At 43.6% G+C, this 19,821-nt stretch overlaps 1 protein-coding gene across 3 annotated transcripts in view; it reads right to left on the bottom strand.

Moving 5' to 3' along the window:
- Positions 1–1,822: 1,822 nt before the first annotated feature.
- RAB3GAP1 (RAB3 GTPase activating protein catalytic subunit 1) overlaps positions 1,823–19,821 on the bottom strand; it is a 49,218-nt gene continuing 31,219 nt past the window's right edge. Inside the window, exons 22-25 of one of the 3 annotated variants that reach the window (XM_078865870.1) lie at positions 19,029–19,144; positions 18,741–18,843; positions 12,104–12,124; positions 1,823–5,933 (exon numbers count right to left, since the gene is read on the bottom strand). In XM_078865870.1, coding sequence (XP_078721996.1) covers positions 5,631–5,933; positions 12,104–12,124; positions 18,741–18,843; positions 19,029–19,144 — 543 coding nt within the window. In that variant the 3' untranslated portion in view covers positions 1,823–5,630. Of the gene's footprint in view, positions 5,934–12,103; positions 12,125–18,740; positions 18,844–19,028; positions 19,145–19,821 lie in introns of those variants that run through there. The other 2 variants (XM_078865869.1, XR_013637817.1) reach the window with 2 other exon arrangements.

The following is a 19,821-nucleotide window of genomic DNA, read 5'->3' as shown; positions in this document are numbered from 1 at the left end:
TGACCAGATTATAAGATGGGACCCCCAACATTTGCTTTTAAATACAGGGAAACGAGTGTATCTTATAATTCACAGAATACAGTAATTGAGAAAAAAAATGCTTCCCGACATTCAAATATTACAAGACTGAAATGTCACTGGCCACAATACATCTCAGTTGGTATCATAGCAGCAGAGCTGTGAACCACCAATCGGGGTTCAAAAATTAGCTCAATGGGTCTTCGCCGAGACCAACTGATCGAGTGAATGACGACTCATGCCCAGGCTGTGGCCTCTTCAACTAATTGTCCTGCCCATGCCTGTTGGGAGATACTGAGCCAGTTGTTGAAATCCCCGCATTGGGTTGTCGAGACGCCAGTGTCTGCCCATGTTCAATTGGATGAGCCCCGCCTGGTGAGGCATAAATCAGGAGTGTGCTGGAGAGGAAGTGGCTACCACAATAAGAACGTGGATTGTTTTCTTTCACCGAAAGCTCGACAGCCATTGGGATAAGAGCATCGTCAACACTTATTTTAGTATACGGACATGACAAGATGCCGACACTTATTCACATCATACCCCGGTTACCTTTGCAATGGTTTCTGAGTCGGTGAAACTAAGTTGGTGATGATGCAACGCCACATGCCCTAAAATCGGGTGGACGTTGAATTTAGTTTTGCGTCAGAGGTCGCAACCGGGTACCCGATACCCATACCCTACCCGATACCCGGCTACCCGTACCCTGCCGGGTACGGGTACCTGTTTGCGACCCTGATGCGGCCGGGTACGGGTAGGCCGTGGGTCACTGGTGAATCACCGTGTGTCACTCATTTCCCAACGTCTTGTCTCTTCTCACAATTCAAGTTCCTAGAATCAACCCACCCACGCCTGCAACATGGCTTCATCCCAGAGGTCGCAATCGGGTACCCGATACCTGTACCCTACCAGATACCCGGCCGGGTACGGGTAGCCGGGTATCGGGTAGGGTACGGGTACCCGATTGCGACCCTGGTGCGGCCGGGTACGGAATCAAAACCTGTTTGCGACCTCTGTTTTGCGTCGGCTGGTTTGAATTCACAAAAATGTCACCGTGACGTCCCGCGCTGGTCTCCCCAACATGGAGTGGCCTCATCCGACACCGCCGTCTGCGCCTATTCGGCCAAGTAGCTCGTCTTCAAGCGGACGTTGCGGCTCCCCTCGCCCTGCGTGGGAGCGTCCCATTCGTATATGGAACCCCGAAAGTGCGTGGCTCTCATCGCCCAAAGGGACACCCACGCGTGGTCACACCTCATCACACTCAACGATGCCTATCCAGGAGGCTTTGCTAGGGGTACCGCGGTGGTGAGATGTGAACGACCTCACCTGGTAAACAGGGGGTCGTGGGTTCGATCCCGATCCTGACGCATGTATAATTTTGGTTGTGCATGTTCTCCCGGTGGTCGTGTGGATTTTTATCCGGGTCCTCCGGTTTTCGCTCCACATTTAGAAACATTCGCTTAGAGTATTTTGGCTGCTATACATTTCCACATAAGCCACTTCTCATTGGGCTATTTGTGGCCAGGTCGCTTCGGGATAAAAAATATTTCAGTGGGCCTTACCTGGTAAAATATAAAATGTTTGTTAGTAGTTAAATGGAGGAACATTTGAAGCGGCCCAGTGATAGCTTAGCAGCTATGACAACTACCAAACTACGAGTTGTAATGACATGAATCTTATTGAAAAATTGTAATTGGAAATTAAGAAAAGTTTAACTCGGGTTACCCGATCAAACAAGTACGAACTTCAATTGACCTGTGCCATGTTTGGCATTTCATTAATCAGAATCGGCAGCAATAACGCGCTAGACGGTCCATATCCTTTTATTACATTCGAGCAGCCATCTCGTGAAGCCACATACATGGCAACGCATTGTTGGCACCACTGACAGCAAGTAATTCAATCTGGCCAAATTACAAGTAGCACTTCCGCGTCAAGTTTCTTACAATGCTCACCCCATGTGCTGATCGCGGCCTAATTTTGTTGCACGAATAAAATGAACGACAATGTGGTGCATAAACTTCAGGGTTCTGAATATGTTATGACCAAATGACTTCCGTTTATTTTAACATATCGCTGTACATACGACCACCTAATATACCAGTAGCCAGTCACGCAACCCTGTAGTAGCATGCCAAACTGTTTAATTAATCGTGGATTTCTGTTCCTGTATTGAAGTTTTCCTAGTAGGATGTGGTTCTTTAAACAAACTTTGGTTGGGTTGCTCAAAATACTCTGCTGGTCTCATTACTTAACCAGATCTTCCTGGTCTTGCAAAGTGAGCTCCTAAATATTTAACCAATTTCAAAGTGATGGCTTCAAATTCACGAAAGCTATCATATATGTTTAATTTGATATAGACCAGTGTCTATAAAGGTACCACCCATGGTGAATAAATTATAATAAGCCGGCATTTTAAGGCAAGTGTATAAAGCAATGCACAGATGTATGAAGAATGTATCACATGGGTTTCATCCCTCTAAAACTGTATGCCCGTCACGGCATTGGTTAAGTCATGGCGGGCATGCATCAGAGTCCCAGGTATGTGGCAACATCTCAAATACGTTTTAACTGTTCTTGTTACGTGCTCAACACGTGTGTCAATTAGACTGCCTAAAAGGGAATAGGTGACACTCTAAGGCAATGTCCCTAATTCTGACATTGGACACTTTATGGACTCCGTGGTATCCACAAATGTGTGTAAAAACTAGGATTTAAAAATGGTGGCTGAGCACAGGCCACAAAAACCAAATGGCCAGCAACAAACAGCACTCTTGAAGGCGTCAAAGATGTGGTTGGTACTCATCTCCATGTGTGACCCTGACAGCCAGTGAGGGAAATTCAACATTCCCATGGTGGCAGGTGCCAGTCTCGTCCTAGGTCAGCCATCATTACATTTCCACAAATGTGGTACTGATGTTATCAATTCTAAAGAGATGCTTGGCCCGAGTTGACCCCAACCAGGATTTCAAATAATGGATTTCAGATAGAGTCAAGGCACCGAACTACCACGCCACCCTGCCAGTTTTGAGTCAATGAGTAATAGTGCAGTGTATGTGTTCAAGTGCTGTTGGCATAGCTAACTGGTGCCCCTCCATAGTTCTGGGGATTAAGGTTACAGCAACATTTCCCAAACACTATCCCTCAAACACGCCACCGTTTTATTTTTACAAGAATTTAGCTTTACATGTGTACCCATCTTCTTCACTTGGCATGACGGAGACACAGGAAGTGAGGGATCTAGAGAAACATGAGAGAGCTCAGGAGACACACATGGATGAGCGATGATGATGCTAGGAAACGAACGTGATATGATAGGGTAAGCAACTTGGAAGTTCATAGGAGAATGTGACAAAATGGTTGTAGGCATAATTCGTTCAAGGGCACAGATATATTTCAAGTGTCCGCTTCTCTATTGCCCATTTTCTTCGTCTTCCCTCCCCTCGCCCATCCACTCCTTGCCATCCCTCCCCTACCCTATGGTGATCCCTAAAAACCCTCCTATCGTGGTCACTCATTCTTCAACCCTTGCACTGCCCTGCCACCTAAATCATTATATTCTGTCAAACCATGTTAAGCGTCGTCAGTGAAAGCCCTCTACGGATATAACATTAATTTTGCTAAAATGTGGTAGTACCAATTTCTTACAAGGCCATTCGAAGTGATTTACGTGATAACATTTTCAAAATGAGTTGTAATATCATTAACTTGTTTTGGCCTCATAAACAGAGATCAGTGAAATAAACTTGTTGCCACCCGAAGTCATACCCATTTCTCTTATGGCCCACCGTGGTCAAACAGGCAGAGGAGGTTGCGATGGGCCAGTGACATATGCAGGACGGTGGGCAGATTACCGAGACAGGAATTGGCGTGGCACAGAGAAGTCGGCAGCCAAGATAAAAAAAACCCTAAAAGGTGGTGGTGGCGATGATGAGACTGTAAAAGCAGACCTTGGATGTCCCGTATGGTTCGAAAGAAGTTCAACATACATACGTATACTGTGTAACAAACGCAAGATCCAGGATAAGGCAGTGATGCCAAGGCGATGGCAAGATGCGGTGGCATGACAGTACTTTACCATGATGACCTCTGTGAAATTTACAGCTGGCCCCCATAGCTGTTACAACTAAAATCACAGGACAAGCAACCTGCTCCTTGGGGCAATACCCATACATTTCCCTGGTTCTTTGACCGTGACAACACGTTTAGGGTGAGAAATGTGCAAGTGGACAATTACAGGGATAGCAAGAGTCCTGCAATACATTTCGGTATGGCAGGCGTGGGCGGCTGATAAATAACAGCAGTAAGCCCAAGGCTGCACTTGCCTTTTCTTGAATGGGAAAAATGCCACTGTGTTTGCTACATTGTCAACTTCTCGAAGACAGCATACTTGGTTTGGATATAGCTCAGTGGGTTAGAGGAAATGTCCCCGATTGTGAGAAGGTATAATATAAAAACTATTGGGTGTTATTCTAGAGACCTCGGCCGTGTATATCACCCTAACGTGAGTTTCAAGCATGGCTAATGAGAAAAGTACACTTTGTTGGGATAAAATTTGTTTTCACTGTACACGCATTTTTAACTCCTTGTGATGTCACAAGGATGCAACAATACATGCAACGTGAAGATAAAACAAGTGAATGTCTGATTGGACACGAGGTAAATCCTGACATGTTTACGAATGATATTCTTCTATCAATGCAATATCAAACAGCGCAGTAAGCTATGTGTGCATATAGATGCACCCACGATGAAAATTCCTAAGCCAGCTGGAGTCTGCTCACCTCCATTAAACACAAAGCGATAACCGAAACACCATGGCTACATCACGACATACAATGGATTGTGAGAGCCATTCCATATTTTGTACAGCATGCGTGGACATGATACCCCCAAAGTGCTGATGTTGACACACCATATTAAATAAAATCCAAAAGGTTGAAGTGTATAACGCCTCCTCTATACGAGCAATTGGGAGGTGATCATCTCTGTTGGCGGCAGTGAACCAGTGGTTAACCGCTCCACATTCTTACAGCAGCGGTCAGTCTCTTCAGGATGACCGCTGTTGGCTTTCTAAATAAGTGGCAACCATCGTGTTCATTTACATCACAATAGCAGAATGCCCTCTCGCCAGAGGCGAAATGTCAAATGTAATGTTTGCCGAAGTTGATTACATCTGCCCATTAAACATGAATGGATATTCTGACAATGTTTAATCAACACAAAGTCAATTTCTGTCTTAGGTTGCTCTTTCATTTTTATCTGGCTAAGTGGCACCAGAGTTACAGCACTAGAATAACATTTTGTATGGCTGCGAATTTAAATCCCATTTAGGAACTGATGCAGCCTATCATCCCCCTGGGGTCGATACATTGAGTGTCTCACACTGGCTCAGGGCCTGCCAACAATGATGGGCTCCACCCCTATTGCCCAATGGAGGCCAAGTTTTGAAAACTAATATCTCAGCACAGGGCTCAGCGCGCACTCGTGATCACCTAGTTTATAAGAGTTGCGCATTTATAAACGTACTTACTCGGTGCCTCTGCCTTGGGCAAAGCATCGCAACATTTTCCAAAAGCCCCCGTCCGAAATTCCGACGCCGACAGTGTAAATCGCTAGTAGAAGGACGTGTCCGAGGAGAAGGCCCCGGCGAGGGTGAACTGGTCTTTGGAGAGGACGCAGAACATCCTGTGGGGCAGCGCGCGCGAGTACGGCGCAGGCCGCGGCACGGTGCAGCGCAGGATGAACTCGCGGCCCCGCGGGGCGGGGAATCCGTTGCCCTGCCCGCCCTGAGCGGAGCCCCCAGCCAGGCCCGCCGCGGTGTGGCTGGCGGGAGCCGCCCCACGGCGCTCTTCCGAGCCGCCCGCCGTCCCCGCGGCCAGCGAGCGGTCTTCGTCGACTGGCGTCAAGGAGGTCACCTGTCGGAAAGGGGAGGCCGGCATGGTTAATTTGAGAATTCCAGAGGAAAATGTATGGGGGGTGTATTGGCGACATGGAAACGTCGGCAACAAAACAGGATTTGGTCGTAGACAGTCGAGGGCTGTTGCCAGACGTTCGCAAAGCCAGCGGCCTCTCCGTAATGGAGCTGAATGAGAAAGACAGATAGTTTGGTGGTGGTGGCGCACAAGCGCCACCGCCACAAGCACCAACGCCACCATTAGCACTGCTCAGGTTGTGAGTTCAAACACCAGTTCAGAACTCACTGAGTCTAACATCTCTCCGAATGTGAGTACGATTACCACTTTTTTGGCAAGTCAAAATCATTCGTGATATGGAGACTACCTCTTGTAACGTAAATATTGAATGTCTAACTGGTCACTCTGTTTCAGGGCTGCCTAGGGAGACTAGCGCCACCTACGTTCATTAGAACAGTAAGGAGACACTTTGATCATAGGAACTATAGATTATCAGGCTAACACTTTCAACAATTACCCTTTGCCAGGGTACTAACAGGTGAGCCAGACTGACTGTCATGGCCGGATACCACACTTTATAATGTGGAGCCTTGAAAACAATGGGACATTGTAATATATTCACTCTCCAACTACAAGTCAGTAAACTTCATTGGCCTTTCTGCTCTGAACGAGAGACATTGTTTGAAATGTTCGCCTCCGAAACATTTTATGTTATGACGCAATATTCATGCCAACATTTTTCAGTTTGAGCATCAATATTTCAAATCCTTTCGTTTAGCTTTTGTATTTCGGAATTCCATCAGCAATTCTATACCACTATTATGCTTTTTCCCACAATTATATTCTCATTGTGCTATCGACAAATTTCAATTCAGAACGTGAGCAAGCAGTGCCCTATCTCGAGAGAGAACAGCTCTGAAATATGACATCACATAACTTCTTCTCGAGTTGCTTCAACAGGCCTCTTTATCCAAATTAGGGACACACCTTTTAAATACCCTGCAAAGGGCGTTCGTCAACAGCAATTCACACAACACATTTAATTATCGGAGTTATAGAGTGCTGAATTAAAGCGTCGAACCAAATGTCGTATATTTGTTCTAGGCAATGGTGACCAGACGTAGACCATTATAACTAATCATGTGTGAATATCAAGTTTGATTTTTTATGTCTGAAACCCAGGCTGACACCCAGGGCCTCCGTTGGTGCCAGCTACCCGGCCGTGTTTCTCAGGAATGGTGAAAATTAACTGAAGGTCTCCAACAGACATCAGTACTACCCCCACTGGGTTAATTTAGAACAGAGATGCTTACTCTTTTTTTTGCTTTATATTTAGTTTATAACCAAAACGTCTGGAATGCACCCGCTATTATAAAATCTTAGAACCTAAGCAGGCTTGAGCTTATTAGACGCTCTCCATGTTGAGCTTGGATAGCAGTAGTATGTACTGAACATAAGATGCAATATATACACATATATTTGCGCAAAACCTGAAAGTAACAAAGTATCGATTTAAAGCTTTCGTGATTGCAGATATTAATCTTCTTGGTTCTTTCGGTAAAGTCACGTAGAAGGGAAATAATAAAATAAAATAAAAATTACATATTGACTTTTATTATGTTTTATTCTTATTATTTTATTATTTCCCTTCGTGACTTTACCGAAAGAACCAAGAAGATTAACAAAGTAACCAACAGTGGGTTGCGAGACAAGAATAGCAGCTAAGCGTATGCTTACATAGCAGCTTTAAAGACTGGCAGCCACTTAAAAGCCAAAAGGGACATATGTTGTGCATAAACAAAATCCGTGAATAATGCATGAACTGCGAAAACTTGCACGGCTTTCACTGAACTCCTGTGGGATACATGCCCAGAGAATTTCAGTCGAAGAGGAATTTGCATCATTCATAGCACTGCGTTCAACATCTGCCTTAAATAGGAAATATTTGCAGCAGTGACATTCCGGTTCGGTGGGTGCTGTGGTCGTAGCTATATTCCAGTCGGGGGTCGACTCGGAGCATCAGTTCCCTCGAGTAAATTCAATGAGTACCATCCTGTGAAAAAGCAACCTGTGGTTGTCATCTGGATAAACTGGCCCCGCCATGGAAACGTGGACTTTCCACCATTGGTTCAGCACCGCCGCCACATTGCTCATTTACGCAGGGAACCACTTTGAAATGAAAATGTTGAAGCGTGCGAGACGTGGCTGCTGATGTTCACACAATTTGAAAAGTACAAATCATCTACTCATTGCACAATCATTTGACCGTCCACACACAGGGAGTCAGAATTAGCTTCAACAAATAACTTTCATCTTTTACACCATCACATTTCAATAAAGGGAATTGTTTTACGTTAGCGGTGGTGGGAAAATATTATTCTAAAAACACGTTTAACTTTATAAAAACAAAAGCGTTAGATGTGCTGTACACAAGTACAAAATGTGCAGGATGGCAAGGTTCATATAACCAGCACTCACCCTAGCAGCAGATTGGAAATAGGCTTCCTTAATGTCAGATAACACATGTTCTTCGTAACGGTTTGCTGCCATTATTTGAAATAAAGGGAATTTAATGCGGACAGTTCAGCAAACACTCCGAATTGAGTTCTGTCAACAACAGAGGCTCCATCTGGCCAAGTCAATCTCAAAGCGGACGGGCAATGTCCTAGATTTAATGATATTAATGCACTGCAACGCCTTGAGAGGACACCTATTCATCGACTGCGTGTCAACCGCTGAATTTCAGCAAGTTGGTTCAGAAGAGAACTCTCAGTGCTCCGCAGCACAGGGAGCCGAGTCGATAGTCAAAGTGTTTCCTGGCACAAGCGAGCGTGGGGCAGTGCCGCGCAGGTTTTGGCCGGTCGTGCTGCATAGGCCCCAGATGTGTTTCCTGTGTGCAGCGCATATCGTTTGGCATGATGTCCCATGTTTCACTCCACGCGCTGGAAGCTTCTTCAAGGGTAGTGCCTCATGACAATTTATGGCCTGAAGGCAGAGCTGGAAATTACATCTTCCCCATAAGGCAGGACCTCATTTCACTGATCCCAAGGGTATGAAGAGGTGACCAAAATATGAACTCAGAAATGTATGCGGATGAGCCACATGCTCGAAATGGTTAGCAGGGGCAAGAGGACAAATTAATTGCTCTCTGATAATGTTAATCTACGGGTAGTGTTCAAATGCATGCAATTACTTTATGTTGATACATGGTAAAAGAAGGTGAATGGCCCGTTCATTTAATGATCGTTTAAAGTCTGTGTTCATGCTGAAAAGAGCATCAGTACATGCTCGGGTGAAATAAATATAGACTTCAATGCATAATAGAAACACCCATAACCACAAAACTCAGAGTTTTGTGGCAGTAGGATGGCATGGCTACACTGAACTGATCCTTAATAAAAGTGACAATTGCTACATAGCGTGGCAGCATTACACTGCAGGGATGTAACACAGTAAAACTGAAACTGCTGGTATAAGGCTGAAAGTGAGGGCCACACTTTCAGCCTTTTCATTTACTAAGATCTGGTAACTGTGAACTGCAATTACTATAATTTAGTGAACAATTTTGAATTAAACCCACATGAGAGCCCATTAAGATCAACAGCTTATTTTCTCGAGATGCTCCTATCCACGTAGGTTCAGATCTGTTTCCAGGATGCCATCTGACTACTACCAATGAAGAGAGGGCAATGCAAGTTGTAGGAGATTCTCACTAAATCCCTTCCAACCTAAATACATTTGATCTTGACATGCACTACTGAATTGCAGGTCAGAGCGTGCAACTTATGTGTTTGCAAAAATACCTTCCAAGGATTACAGTAAGCGGGATTCAGACGGCTAAACCACAGCAATCTGCCTTGTCAGTGGAAAACATGTAGATCATAAGGGAAACCAGCCATCCCCATGCCTGTTTTGATTGAGCTGCTATGTTAATGCATTGCTCATGAGCCGTGGTTTTAAACGCTAGCCCGATTTTTGATTTAAAGCTTTCGTGACTGCAGGGATTCATATTCTTGGTTCTTTCGGTAAAGTCCAGTAGAAGGGACTTTGCCGAAAGAACCAAGAATATGCTAGCCCGATTGTTCAACATGTCTCCATCCAAGTAGTGCACACCCAAGCATGGTTGTTCTATGAAAATAAACTGCAGACAAATGAAGCTTTTTTTTCGACAGAGAACATCTGTGATTAAGGCCAGCAAGATGGGGAGCCCCACTGAGAGCAATCAATAGAGATGGTGAAGCATCAGACAGTTATGGTGACATGGGAATGAGTGATGCATTCAAGACTTGATTTTTTTTCTGATTAATGAATTACTCTCTAAATAGCTCTTGAACATACTGCACTCTCCATTCCAAATACTATCAAGGAATACGTGAGGGCAGATGCATGACATGTACCTTCATGTATTCATGTACTTGTGCATTTCTGCATTAAAATCATTTTATGTAAGCAAATGCATGCAATGCGGTTGCATGTATGAAGGCTTTCATGTAAAGATTACCGTATATTAAACCATCCTCTTGCTCAAACAAATGTGGACAGGTGCTGATCCCCCCCTCTTGGTGCCACTGAACAAGCAGTGGAAATTCCATGTTCCCATGTTCGGAGCTAGTATCTCCATAGGAGGACCGCTGTTGACTTACCGCAAAGTGGAACTAATTTTATCAATCCGCGAGAGACAATGGAAAGAGTAAATCCCCCAACCAGGATGTGATGATTTGTCGAACTGAGTTGAGTGTTTCACCGCCAGTGAGTGTGGAGTTGGGCACTGCTGCAGAAGGCTGAGATCCAGCTAAAAAGCAACTGTGCAGAAACTCTACCGCACGATACCGCACGACCACTGTTTAGAATCGAATACTTGTGCTTCGTAACTCCTACTCCTTGGTTTTTTCGGTAAAGTCACGTAGGTAAAAAAAATTAATGAAAAAAAAACTCAATTAAATCACGACGTTTCTTCAGGTGGAACCGTCACAGTAAATTTACTGTATCAAGATTTTTGCATTTTTTCATTTAATTTTTTTTTTCATTTAATTTTTTACCTACGTGACTTTACTGAAAAAACCAAAGAGTATGAATCCTTGCAGTCACGAAAACTTCAAATCTAGAATTCATAACTACTCCCTTGTTCACGTAACTTATTTTCTCTCGAGCTTCAAGAGGCAAGACATAGAACCAATTTCGGAGCCAATTATTTTGAAAATGGGCACATTGGCTGCCTTCAAATCCATGGTGCAGATTGTAATTTCCACCAAGCAGCGTTGGGATGATTGTAATGTGCAGCCACGGGAAAATATTTATTTATTTTAAGATTCATATAACATTGTGAGCGGTCCTTCCGTTAATAGGAGCGACTAAAATGTGTGTCCCTTGTATCATGCACACGTTTCACCCCTTTAACCTAACAGAGGTGGTGTATTGTTATTACCTAGCTTCTACAAATGCAACGCGTTTCACATTGTCAAAAGTTAAGGTGGTTGCCCTTCAGAGAAACGGACAGCTGTTATAGAAACAAGCCCGTTCCGACCACTGGATCAGGTCCACCAATAGAGATGAGTACTCATCACTGCCCACTTCAGTAAGCAGACACTATGCACACACACAAAGTATATAGCTAAAATAGATCAAATGTTGCATATATGAATTCCTTACGCTCGTGTATGCGTACATACACGTGTCTGTATGTAAATTGGGAAGCGGTAGTGTAGTGGTATGCGCACTGGCCTACGAACTGGAGAACCGAGTTCGATTCCCGCTTCATAATGGTGTTGAATATTTGCTGGTCCTAGGCCTCCGCTAGATAGACACAGCCTTAAATGAGTACCTGGTGTGGTGTGTAAGTATTAGTACTGGGGAGACAATGGTGGTTGGTCATGGTGTTGGCCACCCCCCCCCCCCCCCCCCATGTGCTGTACAGGCCTTCATGGGAGCTTGCTAACAGCACTTGCCCCAAAAGTCTGTAAAATGGCCATAGGGTTCTGGAACCTTGGTCTTTGTACGTAAATGACACTACCGTGATGTGCAACAGTGCGGCGCTTGTGGAGGTATCAGGTGACATGCTGGAAAAATGTCCAAAAGCCGCAGAGGTAACAAATAAAAAAAAAGCAAAGCTTGCAATTCGAGGCGGGCAGTGAAAATAATACACACAGGGTGTTAGTAGAGAGGCGTTGAGTTACCTCATCACTGGTGTCAGAGAGCTGGCAGAAGAGAGGGCGGAATAGCAGCGGTCAAAGAACAAGCGAGGGAAAAGGAAGAACGAGGCACAGGACAAGACAACAATTATGGAGGCTGGAAAATGATAGAAACATACACAAGGTTCCACCAGATATTAGTCCTCGGCTTAGAAACAAGAGCGCAGACCTTTTCATTGCACAGTAGAGCACCGTAGAGGGGAGAAAGATTACAAAAGTTGCCAGCACAACTTTAAAAGGTTCGTGGCTTCGACTGACCACGAAATTTCATGCCGTCAATATTTTTCTGATTGTGAAAAACTTCCTGAAACTTTGGAGTGATTTTAAGTTTCGGTAAAATGAGCGACCTGACATTTTCTAGACACTCAAAGTCCAACCTTTGGTCCACATTTTTCTATTTGTTGTTGTTGCAAAATGTCCAATTGTGATCTGAATGTATTGTATTTGTCAAATTTGACGATATGGAAAAAACTGAAACATACCAAACACTGTTGAAAGGTTTACCTCGCAATCAGAATATGAAATAAGTGTTGCTTATTCAGTCAATGTAGATGCAGTTACTGGCTAACAAAAGGAAATAATGAGCAACATTTTTCTATTGTGCCAAAGAGTTCAGTTGTTGGAACAAGAGGCCGCTGTTTTTGAAAAATCTATGTCTTCAAAGATAACCGCAACAGGCCAGACTGATATCAGCCAATTTTCGTCACTCAAAACTAGATTCATTTCAACGTACGTCACAAGAAATCTGGCCAGTTACAGCCAGTGATATTCCTAGAGTTTAATCAGATGTCGACGTTGTCCGGGCCAATGAATAAAATGGCTTTTACACCACAGTGTTTACTCAATGTATAATGATGGGTTTGACAAAGAATATATGTAGCTCAAATTAGAATGGAAATATGTAATGCTATTATTCTCTACAACAGTGCGTCTCAATCTGAGGGTCGCAATCCCAAGAGGCCACGAAAGGCAATTGTGGGATCGCAAGAGGTCTGTCTCGGGCCCCATGTCTCTCTTGCTGTGAGCAACTCCCTCTCCCCAAGTCTCTCCTTGTGCTGTCACTCTCTCCTTGTACACCCAACTGTCCTTCATCTATGCCCTTTCTCGTTTCTCTCCGAATAACTCTCTCTCTCTCAGTGTCTCTCTCTGCATGTGTCTATCTAACCTGTGTCTTTTTTTCCCCGTGTCTCTCTCTTCACGACTACCTCCGTTTGCCTCTCTCCTCATGTCTCACCTCATTTCTCTCTCTGTGTGTCCCGTCTCTGTGCGAACGTGAACATGTGCCTGCGTGCCCGTGCGCTTGTGTGCTGTACAAGCACGTGCATGCGAGTGCATGTGTGCTCATGTACTTGTACGCATGTGTGTGTGCAAGCAGGCGCATGTTTGTAAATGCGCACACTTGTCCGTGTAACTTCTTGTATGTTTGTATTGACGTGTGCACACTCGTGCACGTGCGCGTGATGATGTGTGTGTGTATGTATTGTAAATTTAGCAGTAGTGCATTGGTTGCGCATTGCGCAATGAACCCCACGACCCTAGTTCAATTCCCGCTGACAGCCAACATCAACGACAAATAATCTGAGCAGGTGCTGGGGCTCCCTTGTACATGGTGTGTAAACATCACGACAGGGGAGACAAAGGTGTCTGGGCGTGGTGCTGGTCACCCACCCCTCCATGTGCTGTGCTGGCCTTAATAGGTGCTCGCTCACAAGTAATTGCCCCAACATTCTAGATCTGAAGTTTTCGTGACTGCAAGGATCCATACTCTTTGGTTCTTTCGGTAAAGTCACGTAGATGAAAAGAAAAATGAAAATAACTAAATTAAATCACGACGTTTCGGAGGCAACACAAGCTTCCGTCATCAGGTGGAACACTACAGTAATTTTGCTGTGGCTGTTCCACCTGATGACGGAAGCATGTGTTGCCTCCGAAACGTCGTGATTTAATTTAGTTATTTTAATTTTATTATTTAAATTTTTCATTTACGTGACTTTACCAAAAGAACCAAAGAGTAATTGCCCCAACAGTCTGTAAAGGCTATATGGGGGAACATTGTTTTTAGAAATAGATGGTGTTTGTAAGACGGCACTAACATTAGCATATTGAAAAAGAGGTCGCTTTCCTGAGAAGTTTTAAAAGGACTCCTCTAGAGCATTGGATGGTGCTATTCTCTGTTGGCAGCACTATACCAGTGGTGGAAATTCCACATTATTTGAGAGGGGCAGTCTCTCCACAGATGCACTATTGTCATCCCACAATGTGGTATGTATGTTATCGACACCCAAGAGATGTTGGGTAAAGTTTCCCTCCAACTGGGATTTGAATTCACAACCTTACAAATTCAAGTTGGACATTGTGCCAGTGTCTACCAGCTGAATACATTTATTTTGGTTCGTAATTTGCTTAAAGCATCGAAAGATACCTCGGAATATTCTAAGACTCTAGCTGGAATAATGATCATTCTTGACATAAACCTTTCCACATGATTGCTATCCCCACCGATATTAAGGTCTAATGCCATCTCACAGAATAGCACAATTAAATCAGTGTTTTTATGCAAAATCTAAACATAAGGCGTAATCCCATTTGATGGGCTGGATTGCTGGTTTGTTTCAAGAAAGAAATAGAGAAACAGGCGTTGAGTGTCCGTCTGTTTGGAGACGAAACAGCCGCACGATGACGCAGGTAACCAATTTAACCGAGACATTTCCTGCAGGTATGTACATTGCCAACTGGTTGACGTGACACAGCTAAAGCATAGAGAGGAGACGTACAGCTTCTCAAAACACTGCAGAAGTATTTGACGACAACTTTTCCCGAACATTTTTAGTGTGTAAGTGAAATTAATTTCAGAAATTTACACTAAATAATTCCAGGTGAAATGAGCAAACGTCATGCACATGTTGTTTGTGTTGTTTGCATATTCCCTTCACTTACATAGACACGTATGTCTTAAATGAAATTTAAACGTATGTGTATGTGCGTTTGTGTTTTAAAGTATAAAAGCTTTTGAACGTCATGACGAATTGCAATCAAATTGTGCTGCGGGAGTGACATCAAAGGGAAAATAAAGTCCACACCTTATTCAGAAGACACAGCATCTTCACATCATGCCACAGAATGGCCCTCGTAAATGACACCACACACTCAAGGAGTCTGTTTGACCCAACACTAGATGGCAGTCTATCAAATCCTAATATTAAAAAAATTCAGCTTCATAGCTAAGCTAAGCTGAATGAAATACAAAACATATACTAAATATGATATCGTTGGTGATTGATCCAAGAACAACAAACCTTCAAATTAAATATATTTGACAATCTGGTTTGATCATGGACCCCTGCGTGGATTCGAACCGAGGTGCTCAAGAGTTTGCTGGCTGATTGTTCTGACTTGGGCAATGAGGCCCGTGAGACACTTAATCCTTTTGAGCGTTTTCACATACAGGATTAAAATCTCAGCCTTGATTGTTGTTGGGTTTAATAATAATCCACTGCTGGATGAATGCCTCCCCAAGCCACGTGGGTCATGGAAGTTGTTTGACCTATACTCTACCACGCTGGTCAGTGTGGGTTGACGATGGAGGGGGGGGGGCAAACTCAGAACCAGTTCGGATGTCACTCACCACTGGTGAGGCCAGGAATTGAACTTAGGTGGCAGAGTTTACAGAACAGTGCGCTAACCACTTTGGCAAGACTATATGCAGTCGATGTAAAGGAGCTCCCTGCATCTTCTTGGTTCTTTCGGTAAAGTCACGTAGAAGGGAAATAACGACGTTTCGGCCACAACGCAAGCAGCCGTCCTCAGGTGAAGACCAGGTCTGTCGGGGAGACATTCAGACGCTGTCTCCCCGACAGACCTGTTCTTCACCTGAGGACGGCTGCTTGCGTTGTGGCCAAAACACCGTGAGAATTATTTTATAATGTTTTATTTTTATTATTTTATTATTTCCCTTCTATGTGACTTTACCAAAAGAACCAAGAAGATGAATCCCTGCAGTCACGAAAGCTTTAAATCGAAAGAGCTCCCTGCAATTGCTTGTTAATGCTAATGCTGCTGGACAGGCCTCAACTAGAGACTCATATTGCGTATTTTGTCTACTCTTCCACGCTTACCAGGTGTGTTGAAAGAGGTGGGCGTAAACCACATTTAAAACAGCACATTGCCCACACATTAGTGCAGTATATGACTCATTGCTTTAAGTCACTAATATATCAATCCTGTGATTGCTTTTCTACTGAAGCATCCCTAAAACACTGCTTTAATGTTTGTAAAAGCACTGCTGATAAAAATATATATATACGAGCTGACATACAAGGTTAACTTAGAGCAGTCATGTTATCCTGATAGCTTTACTTCAAAGGCTCAGCAAAAACGGTATATGCATAAGCGAGGTATTTTGAAAAGGCCATTGTTATATTGGGATTTAAGCCTCTCAGCCTGTGGTCACATTAACCATTTATGTGTCCTTGCGAGTGGGCTGTCGATACGTTTATCACAGTAGAAGTTAGTGCCTTTAATATCCGTCTGGGTGGCACTGTGGTGAGAGAAATTGTGAATTAAAATCCCAGTCAGTGGCCAACTCAGCCCATCATCATCATCATCATTCTGAGAACAAAAAAATAGGTACCACTTTGTAAGTAGTCAACAGTAACCATTCTATGGAGAGGCTAGAGTAACTCTGCCACAAAAAAATTGATTTTCCACCAACTAATTCAGGACTGTAAATGAATAAAAGCAGTGAACTACGCTCATTTGACATTGGACTTGTGAGGGCTTATTGTATTGGCCATTATGGAAGCATTATCATTGAACTTTGTTCATGAGGCTGGTGGCACAGGCTAATGCGCATCTATGACTAATGGACAAGACCACGAAAAATTGCTGTGATGGCTTCTGGCTCCAAAAAACGATTACTTTCACAAGTGATTGAGCAATGCAAGTGACAGCACAGCTGGCAAAGCAAGGTGATTCAATGCACAGTGTTACAGCGCACCCTACAGACATTTAATTTTAAGAGCAACTGTGCGGATCTTTAATAGATTATCTTTTTTTTATCTCCAACTGGATGACTGCACAATCAGAAGACTGTGCGTTCAAATCCAGGTTTGGAGTTGACTCATCTAAACATTCATCCACAGTTGATCAAATGAGGAGCCCGATATGGATACTTTCCTCACAATAGGAATGTGTAATTTCCACCACTGACTCCGGGCCGCTAATAGCAATGAGCTCTACCCCAATCTTATATGAGCAGGGAGACACATTGTGTATAGCATACAATCTCAGAGCTGGTCTTGAAATGAACACAATTTGTTTATGCTTTCATCCTTGTGCATATCTTGATTTGAAGCTTTCGTGACTGCAGGAATCCATACTCTTTGGCTCTTTCGGTAAAGTCACGTCGGTAGAAAATGAGATAAATCACTGTCACTCTCAAATCACTCTCTCTAGTTATTTTATTTCTTGTGCATAATTCGCTGGTCACCCCTCGGTGCATACTTTGTTACACTTAACAACCTGCCTTTGTTATTACAAATGGCTGCACGAGTGTGAATCAAGAATGTCAGCGGTCATGGCTTAGTCCTCTAACATGGGCACGGCATTAACGCCTCTCCCCCCCCTTCTCGGAGCCAGTTGGCCACCTTACAACTGCGCTAACGATGGTGTTGCCACACTGGCTGGGTGTCTATTGTTGCACAATGTTGATGTGCTCCAGCTAAACAACCAAATAGTATTCCCAAATGACTCAATGTAAACGTATGCGTGCACGGATAAACTCGCACACTTGATGATGAAGTGCAAATGTGCACATACGTAATTTGACAAAAAACAATAGGTTAGTAAAAAATTAAGGTTTATTTTACATATATGTATAGTGCAAGGAGATAAACGTTTTATATGACTGGCCTTTAGGAATGATGTTGAAGTTTACAGAGCATTCACATAGTCTTGGTAGATGAGGTTAGGTTGTGGGTAGTGTCAGATTATGAATTCACCAGAGAGCAATGAGTCATCGGCGGTTGTTTTTTGCCCATTCTCAAGTTAATAAGCGCATTGCCTGTGTTGAGTGTAATACGTTTTCTCATTATGTGGATATCTAAAAAGTTGGCTGAGTGTGATCGTTCGATTAAATCTGGTGTAAAGAATATGACTGTGAATGTGAATAAGCCTTTTGGAGAACAAAATAACTGCACTCTGTCCTACATTCCCGCACGTATAAACAGTCGTCAATTCACTGAAAACACCTTAAGATCAAAACCTAATGCAGGACCCTCCTGAAAAAAGTCCTAGGAATCAGTGTGGCATTCGTGAATACAAATAAGTAAACTCTTATTATAATTTCATAGTATAAAAAAACTGTTGATTCCCTCCATCCAAGGATCACTACTGGTCCAGCACGGTTTGTGTGTAGCCTCTCGTCTTTGTGATAAAACAGCCTGTTACTTACGTGATGCGACTTGAAAGCGCACCCAGGTTAGCGATTGAACCCGAATCACTTAAACTTCAAAACATAAATGCCACTGCCAGACCAGCAACCATGAAGCCATCCCAAACACGTGTTGTCTGCACATGCACAACACTAGCATGCAGCGGAGCGATGAGGCGTGGCACAGCGTACCTGCTGTGCACTCATGAAGAGACGGTGGATGATGCTCCCTGCTGGGCCCCTTCCCGCACCAAAGACTGGAACCTCCGGCTCCTCCAGCAAACTCGACACAAACCTGAGGTCAATAAAACACACAGTGTAGGGTTCAGCTGGATTAAAATAGCGTAAACAATTATTGCAGTAATTAATGTAATGCTGCTGCTATTACTGAAAAATATGATAATTAAGAAACGCATGATATTAAAGCTGATGTAATGATGACACTGGTGGTGCTGATGGTAATGATGGTGGTCCCATTACCTCTCCAGCTCCGTCTTCTCCTCCTCCTTGTCAAATGTGTTGATGGCGAACTTGGCACGAAGCGAGCGCCCACGGGCGATCACCGCCTCCGCCAGCGTCACTTGGCTTATCACCTCCTGCAAACGGGAGCACAAATGCATTCAATCAATCCACTCAAGCATCCTCTGCCTAACCAGGTGAGAATGCAATAAGATTAATCTCCATTGGGAAGGAACACCTCGATACAGTAAAACCTTGGATTGCGAGCATAATTCGTTCCGGGAACGTGTTTGTAATCCAAAGCACTCGTATGTCAAAGCACTCGTATATCAGTTGTGATCACGTGACGCTCGGCAGACAAATCGTATACGTTCTAGATTTGAAGCTTTCGTGATTGCAAGGATTCATACTCTTAGGTTTTTTCGGTAAAGTCACGTAGGTAAAAATAAATAATAAGAAAAAAATAATTTAAATAATAATAGAAATAAAATAATAAATCACGACGTTTCAGAGGCAACACAAGTCTCCGTCATCAGGTGGGACCGTCACAGCTAGATTTACTGTATCAAGTATATACGTACTGCTCGTATTGCAAGACCTCGCTCGTTTATCAAATTCATATTTACTTAATGTTTTGCTCGTCATGCAAAACACTCGCAGACCAAGTTACTCGCAATCCAAGGTTTTAATGTACCTGTTATTGCATTCAAATAAGGCAAAGTGTTTCCACGATCAGGGCCACCAAGGAAGATGCACACTTCTCGACACTCATTTTAGCAGGGAGACAATTTACTTAAATTGACTTCAGCAACTG

Source organism: Lampetra fluviatilis, chromosome 21, assembly GCF_964198595.1.
Source record: "Lampetra fluviatilis chromosome 21, kcLamFluv1.1, whole genome shotgun sequence".
NCBI classification, from domain to species: Eukaryota; Metazoa; Chordata; class Hyperoartia; order Petromyzontiformes; family Petromyzontidae; genus Lampetra; species Lampetra fluviatilis.
This window is presented reverse-complemented; position numbering and strand designations above follow the sequence as displayed.